The 10,829-nt window shown below is 51.5% G+C and overlaps 1 protein-coding gene across 1 annotated transcript in view; it reads left to right on the top strand.

Annotated features, from left to right (window-relative positions):
- Positions 1-2,707: 2,707 nt before the first annotated feature.
- LOC129694767 (secreted frizzled-related protein 2-like) overlaps positions 2,708-10,829 on the top strand; it is an 18,907-nt gene continuing 10,785 nt past the window's right edge. Inside the window, exon 1 of the mRNA XM_055631525.1 lies at positions 2,708-3,315. Coding sequence (XP_055487500.1) covers positions 2,790-3,315 — 526 coding nt within the window. The 5' untranslated portion in view covers positions 2,708-2,789. The remainder of the gene's footprint in view (positions 3,316-10,829) is intronic.

Genomic DNA, 10,829 nt, shown 5'->3' with positions numbered 1-10,829 from the left:
GCCGCAAAGCGCGCGCCCACGCGCGCCCCCACCGCGCCACCCACGCGGCGCACCCACGCACGCGAGCCACTTCGAGCCCGTACAGTCAAAATCCGCTAATCTCGAAGCCAGGAGCCCCCACATCGCGCCAGCACCACGCGCTCCGCCACCTGCCCCGACGAGCTCAGCCCCACCCGTGGCGCCCACAATCGTCGGTCAGGCCACGGCGCGAGCGCCCCCACTCGCGCCCCCACTGCGCGCGCACACGCGATCCTGAAGTCCCTCCGCCCACAAACCGCTCGACCTCCCACTGCGCGCGCCCCCGCGCGCGGCCCATATCGCGCGTCCGACCCACGCGATCGCCCCTACGAGCGAGAAAATCGCGCGAACCCACTCGCTCGAGCCCCACTCCGCCCACCAACGCGCGCCCACTCGTCGGCCTCCACGTCGGGGCCCACTCTCTCGTACACCACCACGCTTCCTACCACTCGCTCAAACAGCTAGCCCCCCCACGCGTTCGCCACCAACTTCTCTCGACAGCCCATCGATCCACAGCTAGCTATCCCACTCTAACTCCCCACTCCTATCGACTAACACGCTCTAGCCCACACCTCTCCCCACGGCTCTGCTCCCCTTCACTCGTCTCCCACTCTCTCCACAAGCTCTATCACACGCGAGCAAGAACACTATGGACTCCACGCGGGCCCCCCACGCTTCTGACCACTCTCCTCCACAATATCTACCATACGATATATCAACGCCTCATATCCCATAATAGAGCCACCAACTTCGCTCTCCCCTCTCTTACCCTCTCTCTCTCACACTCTACCCCTCTCTTCACCCACGCTCTTCCCACCACTCTTTCCCCCATATAGCCCCCACACTCGGTCCCCCACTCGCTCCCAAAGCGCATCCCCCCCCCCCCCACTCTATCCCCCTTCCTCTCTCCCCCCTCGCCCCTCGCTCCTCCCCCAATCTCTCCCCCACTCTCTCTTCTCGCTCCTCCCCACTCTCTCTGTCCCTTTCACCGCCTGCCTCTCCTTCCTATTCATTCCTTTCTTCTCCCAGTCTCTCTCTTTGTCTGTCACTGACTTTACTGCCCTGCCTGCTTTTGTCTCTCTTGTGTTTGTAGTCTTGGACACAAGACTGTTTGATGTGGGGGTGATCCACTGTGTTTAACCCGTGTGCGGAGGGAACTTCACTCTGTCTCCAATCCCGGGAATGAGCTCAGTTTAGTTCATGTTTTAAGAAGGAACCGCAGATGCTGGAAAACTCGAAGGTAGACAAAAAAATGCTGGAGAAACTCAGCAGGTGAGGCAGCATCTACGGAGCGAAGGAAATAGGTGACGTTTCTTCAGATGTAGGAGGCAGGAAAAATAAAGGATGAGGTGGAGACAGTGGGAGAGCTGGGAAGGGGAGGGGAAGGAGGGAGAAAGCAGGGACTACCTGAAATTGGAGAAGTCAATTTCACCCAGATTCACTATTTTCGGGGTGAAAATGTTTTTCCTCATCTGTGAGAATGCAGGGTGACTTGGACAGGTTGGGTGAGTGGGCAGATGCACGGCAGATGCAGTTTAATGTGGGCAAATGTGAGGTTAACCACTTTGGTAGCAAGAACAGGAAGGCAGAGTATTATCAAAATGGCATCAAGTTGGGAAAAGGGGAAGTACAACGGGATCTGGGGGTCCTTGTTCATCAGTCACTGAAAGTAAGCATGCAGGTACAGCAGGCAGTGAAGAAAGCGAATGGCATGTTGGCCTTCATAACAAGAGGACTTGAGTATAGGAGCAAAGAGGTCCTTCTGCAGTTGTACAGGGCCCTAGTGAGACCACACCTGGAGTATTGTGTGCAGTTTTGGTCTCCTAATTTGAGGAAGGACATTCTTGCTATTGAGGGAGTGCAGTGTAGGTTCACCAGGTTAATTCCAGGGATGGCGGGACTGTCATATGCTGAGAGAATGGAGCGGCTGGGCTTGTACACTATGGAGTTTAGAAGGATGAGAGGGTATCTTATTGAAATATATAAGATTATTACGGGTTTGGACACGCTGGAGGCAAGAAACATGTTTCTGATGTTGGGGGAGTCCAGAACCAGGACCACAGTTTAAGAATAAGGAGTAAGCCATTTAGAACAGAGACGAGGAAACACTTTTTCACACAGAGAGTTGTGAGTGTGGAATTCTCTGCCTCAGAGGGTGGTGGAGGCTGGTTCTCTGGATACTTTCAAGAGAGAGCTAGGTAGGGCTCTTAAAGATAGCGGAGTCAAGGGATATGGCGAGAAGGCAGGAATTGAGGATGATCAGCCATGATCACATTGAATGGCGGTGCTGGCACGAAGGGCCGAATGGCCTACTCCTGCACCTATTGTCTATCGTCGATCATGTGGAGAAGCATCTCGGCCCGAAATGTTGCCTATTTCCTTCGCTCCATAGATGCTGCCGCACCCGCTGAGTTTCTCCAGCACTTTTGTCTACCATATGAGTACAGGCCCCAGTGCTCTAGTAACCAGTCTCTCCTCTCAAATCGCAGGTGGGCTGCGGAAGGGAGTCCCCTGGATGTGAATCGCCGCTGATGACAGCCAGCGGAACATTCTGGAATCGGCGATTGAGGTTGCTTCTGAGGGACGGAGTGGACTCTCTGCAGAAACCGACCGGCGTTGAGCTTGGAACTGCCAAGTTGGTGCCATCTCCTCAGCTGAAGTCTTGGTCCAAGTCCAACCTATAGTGGGCTGGTCGAAGCTTCAACAGCCCCAGCGCCTCTTTGTCTTTGGGGAGGGGAGGGGAGGGGGAGGGGGGGGTGTGTGTGGAGACCATGGTGCGTCAGGGTTTGGCTCCCACAATGGGAGACCTCTTCTGGCCCGTACCCTTGGTGCTGGCCGCTCTCCTGCTCACCGTCCACTCTGCACCCGAGGTGCCCGGGTTCCCGCCGGGCTTCCCGGACTTTGGCCGCAGCCAGTGCAAGACCATCCCCCACACCATGGCGCTGTGCCACGGGGTGGGCTACAGCCAGATGCGTTTGCCCAACCTCCTGGGCCACGACTCCATGAAGGAGGTGGTGCAGCAGGCAGCCTCCTGGGTCCCCCTGCTCAGCAAGCACTGCCACGCCGACACCCGCAAGTTCCTCTGCTCCCTCTTCGCCCCCGTCTGCCTGAGCGAGGTGCGCGAGGCCATTCGGCCCTGCCGCTCCCTGTGCCGCGACGTGCGGGACGGCTGCGCCCCCGTCATGCTGGCCTTCGGCTTCCCCTGGCCCGACATGTTGGACTGTGGCCGCTTCCCCACCGACAACGACCTCTGCATCCCCTCCGCCAACTCCGACGAGGACCGGGCTCACCACGAAGGTAAGGGCCGCGCGACCCACCCCTTCCCCGACCACCCTCGTCCCGGGGGCAACTGTTTCACACACACAGGGTTGGTGGGTGGATGGGACAAGCTGCCAGAGGAGGTAGTTGAGGCTGGGACTATCCCATCGTTTAAGAAACACTTATGGGATGTCAGGACTGTCTTATGAAGAAAGACTGTGAGGAGGATGCTAGGAGACTGCAAGGTGACTTGGATAGGCTGGGTGAGTGGGCAAATGTTTGGCAGATGCAGTATAATGTGGATAAATGTGAGGTTATCCATTTTGGTGGCAAAAAAAGGGAAAGCAGACTATTATCTAAATGGTGGCCGATTGGGAAAGGGGGAGATGCAGCGAGACCTGGGTGTCATGGTACACCAGTCATTGAAGGTAGGCATGCAGGTGCAGCAGGCAGTGAAGAAAGCAAATGGTATGTTAGCTTTCATTGCAAAAGGATTTGAGTATAGGAGCAGGGAGGTTCTACTGCAGTTGTACAGGGTCTTGGTGAGACCACACCTGGAGTATTGCGTACAGTTTTGGTCTCCAAATCTGAGGAAGGACATTATTGCCATAGAGGGAGTACAGAGAAGGTTCACCAGACTGATTCCTGGGATGTCAGGACTGTCTTATGAAGAAAGACTGGATAGACTTGGTTTATACTCTCTAGAATTTAGGAGATTGAGAGGGGATCTTATAGAAACTTACAAAATTCTTAAGGGGTTAGACAGGCTAGATGCAGGAAGATTGTTCCCGATGTTAGGGAAGTCCAGGACAAGGGGTCACATCTTAAGGATAAGGGGGAAATCCTTTAAAACCGAGATGAGGAGAACTTTTTCCACACAGAGAGTGGTGAATCTCTGTAACTCTCTGCCGCAGAGGGTAGTTGAGGCCAGTTCATTGGCTATATTTACGAGGGAGTTAGATGTGGCCCTTGTGGCTAAGGGGATCAGAGTGTATGGAGAGAAGGCAGGTACGGGATACTGAGTTGGATGATCAGCCATGATCATATTGAATGGCGGTGCAGGCTCGAAGGGCCGAATGGCCTACTCCTGCACCTAATTTCTATGTTTCTATGTTTCTATGTTAAGACAGGTACATGGATAGGACAGGTTTGGAGGAATATAGACCAAGCGCAGGCAGGTGGGACTTCTGTAGATGGGGCATTGTTGGCCGGTGTGGGCGAGTGGGGCCGAAGGGCCTGTTTCCATGCTGTATCACTCGATGATTCTATTTGCATGCAAGCAACAGGAGCAGATCTCTCTCCGCTGACTGGTTAGTTATACGGTGGAAACAGGCATTTCAGCCCACCCAGTCACTTGCCAGCCAGACAACAGGTGCAGGAGTAGGCCATTCGGCCCTTCGAGCCAGCACCACCATTCAATGTGATCATGGCTGATCATCCACAATCAGTACCCCGTTCCTGCCTTCTCCCCATATCCCCTGACTCCGCTATCTTTAAGAGCCCTACCTAGCTCTCTCTTGAAAGCATCCAGAGAACCTGCCTCCACCGCCCTCTGAGGCAGAGAATTCCACAGACTCACAACTCTCTGTGAGAGTTCTAAATGGCTTACCCCTTATTCTTAAACTGTGGCCCCTGGTTCTGGACTGCACCAACATTAGGAACGTGTTTCCTGCCTCTAGCGTGTCCAAACCCTTAATAATTCTATATGTTTCAATAACATACCCTCTCATCCTTCTAAACTCCAGAGTGTACAAGCCCAGCTGCTCCATTCTCTCAGCATATGACAGTCCCGCCATCCCGGGAATTAACCTTGTAAACCTACGCTGCACTCCCTCAATAGCAAAAATGTCCTTCCTCAAATTAGGGGACCAAAGCTGCACACAATACTCCAGGTGTGGTCTCACTAGGGCCCTGTACAACTGCAGAAGGACCTCTTTGCTCCTATACTCAACTCCTCTTGTTACGAAGGCCAACATGCCATTGGCTTTCTTCACTGCCTGCTGTACCTGCATGCTTACTTTGCCCTGCAGGTAATAGGTGGATGCAGGTGAAGGGGTTGGTTGGACAAAGGCCAGAGATGAGAAGACAGGAGGTGTGAGACAAAAGGATTGAAGTACAGGAAGAGGGAGTACAGAGAAGGTTCGCCAGACTGATTCCTGGGATGTCAGGACTTTCATATGAAGAAAGACTGGATAGACTCGGTTTGTACTCTCTAGAATTTAGGAGATTGAGAGGGGATCTTATAGAAACTTACAAAATTCTTAAGGGGTTGGACAGGCTAGATGCAGGAAGATTGTTCCCGATGTTGGGGAAGTCCAGGACAAGGGGTCACAGTTTAAGGATAAGGGGGAAATCTTTTAAAACCGAGATGAGAAGAACTTTTTTCACACAGAGAGTAGTGAATCTCTGGAATTCTCTGCCACAGAAGGTAGTTGAGGCCACAGTTCATTGGCTATATTTAAGAGGGAGTTAGATGTGGCCCTTGTGGCTAAAGGGATCAGGGGGTATGGAGAGAGGGCAGGGATGGGATACTGAGTTGGATGATCAGCCATGATCATATTGAATGGCGGTGCAGGCTCGAAGGGCCCAATGGCCTACTCCTGCACCTCATTTCTATGTTTTTATGTTTCTATGTAAGAGTTGTGAAGCTGGAGGAAGGAATGTAGTCATAGCTTAGTTTAGTTTGGAGATACAGCACAGAAACAGACCCTTCGGCCCATCGAGTCCACGCCGACCATAATTCACCCGTTAACACTAGTTCTATGCCTACTCCCTACACTCGGGGAACAATTTACAGAAGGCCAGCTTTACGTATAAAACCGCACGTCTTTGGGATGTGGGAGGAAACCGGAGCACCCGGAGGAAACCCACACAGTTCGGTCTAGGTTTAATATTGTCACATGCACTGTTACAGTGAAAAGCCTTGTCCTGCACGCTATCCAAACAGGCCCTTTGGCCCAAGGTGAACCATCTGAGCTAGACCCACCTGCCCACGTTTGCCTCGTATTCCTCGAGGCCTTTCCGATCCATCGATGTTGCTATTGTGGATGGCCACAAAATGCTGGAGCAACTCAGCGGGACAGGCAGCATTCCTGGAGAGACTCTCTGGATTCCTTCTCTCCAGAGATGCTGCCTGTCCCGCTGAGTTGCATTCTTCCTACATCCCTTCTCCAGCAGCTCGTTCCGTACACCCACCACCCTCAGTGTGTGCAAAACGTTGGCCCTCGGTTTGCTGTCAAGCCTCTCCCCTCTTATCGAGGCCCTTCAGCCCAACTTGTCCATGCCGACAAGGATACCCCATCTCAGCTAATCCCATTTGCCCGCATTTGGCCCATATCCCTTCCATAAACACACGCCTATCCAGTGTACCTGTCCACAGTTTCTCCAGCATTTATGTCTAGGCCATTCGGCCCTGATGGCCATGATTTGCCATTACACTTTTCCTTATCTCCATTTCCAACCTCCATGATGACTCTCAGTCTGAGAGCTAGATAGGGTCTTAAACCCAAAACGTCACAGTAGGTTCAGGAGTAGGCCATTCGGATTCAGCCAACCGCAATTTTAATTGTCATCTATGTATTTTCCTCTCCCATGAGAGACAGTCTGAAGAAGGGTTTCGACCAAAACGTTACCCATTCCTTCCCTCCAGAGATGCTGCCTGTCCCGCTGAGTTACTCCAGCATTTTGTGTCTATCTTTGACCTCCGATCTACTTCCTTGGAGACCCTTGGGCTATCTTTAATCAAACTTTACCTTGCACTAAACATAGAAACATAGAAAATTGGTGCAGGAGTCGGCCCTTCGAGCCAGCACCGCCATTCAATGTGATCTTGGCTGATCATCCCCAATCAGTACCCCGTTCCTGCCTTCTCCCCATATCCCCTGACTCCGCTATCTTTAAGAGCCCTATCCAGCTCTCTCTTGAAAGTATCCAGAGAACCCGCCTCCACTGCTTTCTGAGGTAGAGAATTCCACAGCTCTCAGTGAGAAAGAGTGTTTCCTCATCTCCGTTCTAACACAGGGTCAGGCCAGGAGGGGTATCATGGAGTTATACAGGCCCTTCAGCCCAACTTGCCCACACCGGACTAAATGTCCCATCTACACTAGTCCCACCTGCCTGCATTTGGCCCCTATCCCTCCAAACCTGTCCTATCCATGGACCTGTCCATCCAGTTTCTCCAGCATTTTTGTCTAGCCCGAGGTCTCCTATTGCTGGCCATGATTTGCCCTGGCCTTTTCTTGCTTCCAGTATCCAACCCCCACTGTCCAAGAGAGAGCTAGATAGGGTTCTTAAAAATAGCGGAGTCAGGAGATATGGGGAGAAGGTACTGATTGTGGATGATCAGCCATGATCACATTGAATGTCGGTGCTGGCTCGAAGGGCCGAATGGCCTACTCCTGCACCTATTGTCTATTGTCTATTACTCAAACGTTGGGATAGCCCCAGATTCAACTACCTCCTCTGGCCTCCACTGCCTTTTTTGTTTGTTTATTTTATTAGAAGTTAATACAGCACAAAACAGTACAGTGGAACCTGATTTTAGGTGCCAACTATGTAATACCGTAATCCATTCTATGTACAACCTCTAGTTTTATGTTATAAGAAGGAAGTAAGCAGGACAAGAAAAAGAAAACAATAGAAAGGGGAAAAAGTGGAAAAATAGATAGTAGAGAGTAGAAAAACGTGAAGTTTGTATATAAAAAAAATAAATTAAAAAAAAGGAAGAAAGTGGAAAACTTTCCACTCCACTGCCTTCTGAGGCAGAGAATGCCACAGAGTCACAGTTCTCTGGGTGAAAATGTTTTTCCTCGTCTCCGTTCTAAATGGCCTGCCCCTTAGTCTTTTAAACGTTGACTCTGGAATGTGGGACTTGGTTTCCAAACCAAAACATTGCTGTTCTTGCTAACTGTATTGCTTAACCAAGCTGTCCTGCATTTGCGAGTTGGGAGCTATGCGTGAGTGGATAGGGCGGGGGGGGGGGTAAAGGGGGCGAATGAATAATATTGATATAATCTCAAGGGGGGGTGGTTAGTGTGTGTGTGTGGGGGGGGGAGGGGGGGGTTATTGTGTGTGTGTGTGTGTGTGTGTGTGTGTGTGTGTGTGTGTGTGTGTGTTACGCCGCATGCCCCCGCAACCACGAGTTGAGAGGAAGGGACCCAACGGGTCCGACTTGTTCTAGTATCCCTCTAAACTTGTCCTATCCATGTACCTGTCTTAAATGTTGCGATAGTCCCTGCCTCAACTACCTCCTCCAGTAGCTCGTTCCATACACCCACCACCCACTGTGTAGAAAATGTCCTCCTAACCTTTCCCCTCTCATCATATTTCATATTACCTCTGTTTCGTCATTTCCCTCCTCTTTTACCCACATGATTTTATACACCTCTATAAGATCACCCTCCTGCGCTCCAAGGGATGGATTCCCAGCCTGCCCAACCTCTCCCTGTAGCACAGGCTCTCGAGTCCTGGCAACATCCTCCCAAATCTTCAAGGACTGAGATGGGAAAAATCATTTTCAGCCAGTTGTGAATGTTACACTGGCCCCAGTTTAAGAATAAGGGGTCGGCCATTTAGAACGGAGACGAGGAAAAACTTTTGTGAATCTGTGGAAGTCTCTGCTTCAGAAAGCAGTGGAGGCCAATTCTCTGGATGTTTTCAAGAGAGAGTTAGATTCAGCTCTTAAGGCTAACGGAATCAAGGGATCTTTTTCACACAGAGAGTTGTGAGTGTGTGGAATTCTCTGCCTCAGAGGGCGGTGGAGGCCGGTTCTCTGGATACTTTCAAGGGAGAGCTAGATAGGGCTCTTAAAGATAGCGGAGTCAGGGGATATGGGGAGAAGGCAGGAACGGGGTACTGATTGGGGATGATCAGCCATGATCACATTGAATGGGGGTGCTGGCTCGAAGGGCCGAATGGCCTTTTCTATGTTCCTCTGCAGTCTTTCCAGACGTTCTCAGTCCACTCATTGGTGACACCCTTCCCACAGCAAGGCGACCACAACCAAACACAATGCTCCAAGTGTGGGCTTCAAGTCAAGTTTATTTGTCACACACACATACAGGATGTGCAGTGAAATGAAAGTGGCAATGCCTGCGGGATTGTGTAAAACTACAGAACAGAACAGAACAGTATTTACATTTAAAAATAAGACACAACAGTATTTACACCCTGGTGAGATCAGAGTTTACAGTCCTGACGGCCTGTGGGAGGAAACTCCGTCTCATCCTCTCTGTTCTCACAGCATGACAGCGGAGGCGTTTGCCTGACCGTAGCAGCTGGAACAGTCCGTTGCTGGGGGGGTAGGGGTCCCCCATAATGTTGCTGGCTCTGGATCTGCTCCTCCTGGTGTATAGGTCCTGCAGGGGGGGGTGTGTGTAGTTCCCATGGTGCGTTCGGCCGAACCCACTACTCTCTGCAGAGCCTTCCTGTCCTGGGCAGAGCAGTTCCCAAACCAGATTGTGATGTTGCCGAACAAGATGCTTTCGACACACCAGAATAGAAGGACTGAAGGATCCTCAGAGAGACTGTGAATTTCCTCAGCTGCCTGAGGTGGTAAAGGCGCTGCCTACATTTTGCCAATATCTTATGCAACCCTCACATGACATCCCGACGTCTATACTCGACCCCCTGACTGATGGAGGCCAATGTGGCAGAGGTTGTGAAACGTGGACACAATGTTCACTGTTTCTGTTTCCCTAGGGGCATCCTGTTGTTCAGCGTTTCCAGAATGTTCCGTTCCAGCTTTGAATTCCATCCAGTTTAGCTCCGGGCTCCTTTGCACTGACACGCAACCAATCCTTCTTTAGTTTAGTGTAGTGTAGTTTGGAACAGACCCATCGACCCAACCGGGTCCACACCGACCAGCGATCCCCGCACACTAAACACACAAACACGGCTGATCCACACTCGCAAACCTGCACGGCTTTGGCAATGGACAATGGGTGCAGGAGTCGGCCATTCGGCCCTTCGAGCCAGCACCGCCATTCAATGTGATCATGGCTGATCATCCCCAATCAGTACCCCGTTCCTGCCTTCTCCCCATATCCCCCTGACTCTGCCTCAGAGGACGGTGGAGGCCGGTTCTCTGGATGCTTTCAAGAGAGAGCTAGATAGGGCTCTTAAAAATAGCGGAGTCAGGGGATATGGGGAGAAGGCAGGAACGGGGTACTGATTATGGATGATCAGCCATTATCACATTGAATGGCGGTGATGGCTCGAAGGGCCAAATGGCCTACTCCTGCACCTATTGTCTATTGTCTATTGACTCCGCTATCTTTAAGAACCCTATCTAGCTCTCTCTTGAAAGTATCCAGAGAACCGGCCTCCACCGCCCTCTGAGGCAGAGAATTCCACAGACTCACAACTCTCTGTGTGAGAAAGTGTTTCCTCGTCTCCGTTCTAAGTGGCTTACCCCTTATTCTTAAACTGTGTGTGGCCCCTGGTTCTAGACTCCCCCAACATCGGGAACATGTTTCCTGCCTCTCGAGTGGCCAAATTAATAATCTTATTTGTTTCAATAAGATCCCCTCTCATCCTTCTAAACTCCGCGCCGA

This window comes from Leucoraja erinacea, unplaced genomic scaffold, assembly GCF_028641065.1.
Source record: "Leucoraja erinacea ecotype New England unplaced genomic scaffold, Leri_hhj_1 Leri_78S, whole genome shotgun sequence".
NCBI lineage: Eukaryota > Metazoa > Chordata > Chondrichthyes > Rajiformes > Rajidae > Leucoraja > Leucoraja erinaceus.
This window is presented reverse-complemented; position numbering and strand designations above follow the sequence as displayed.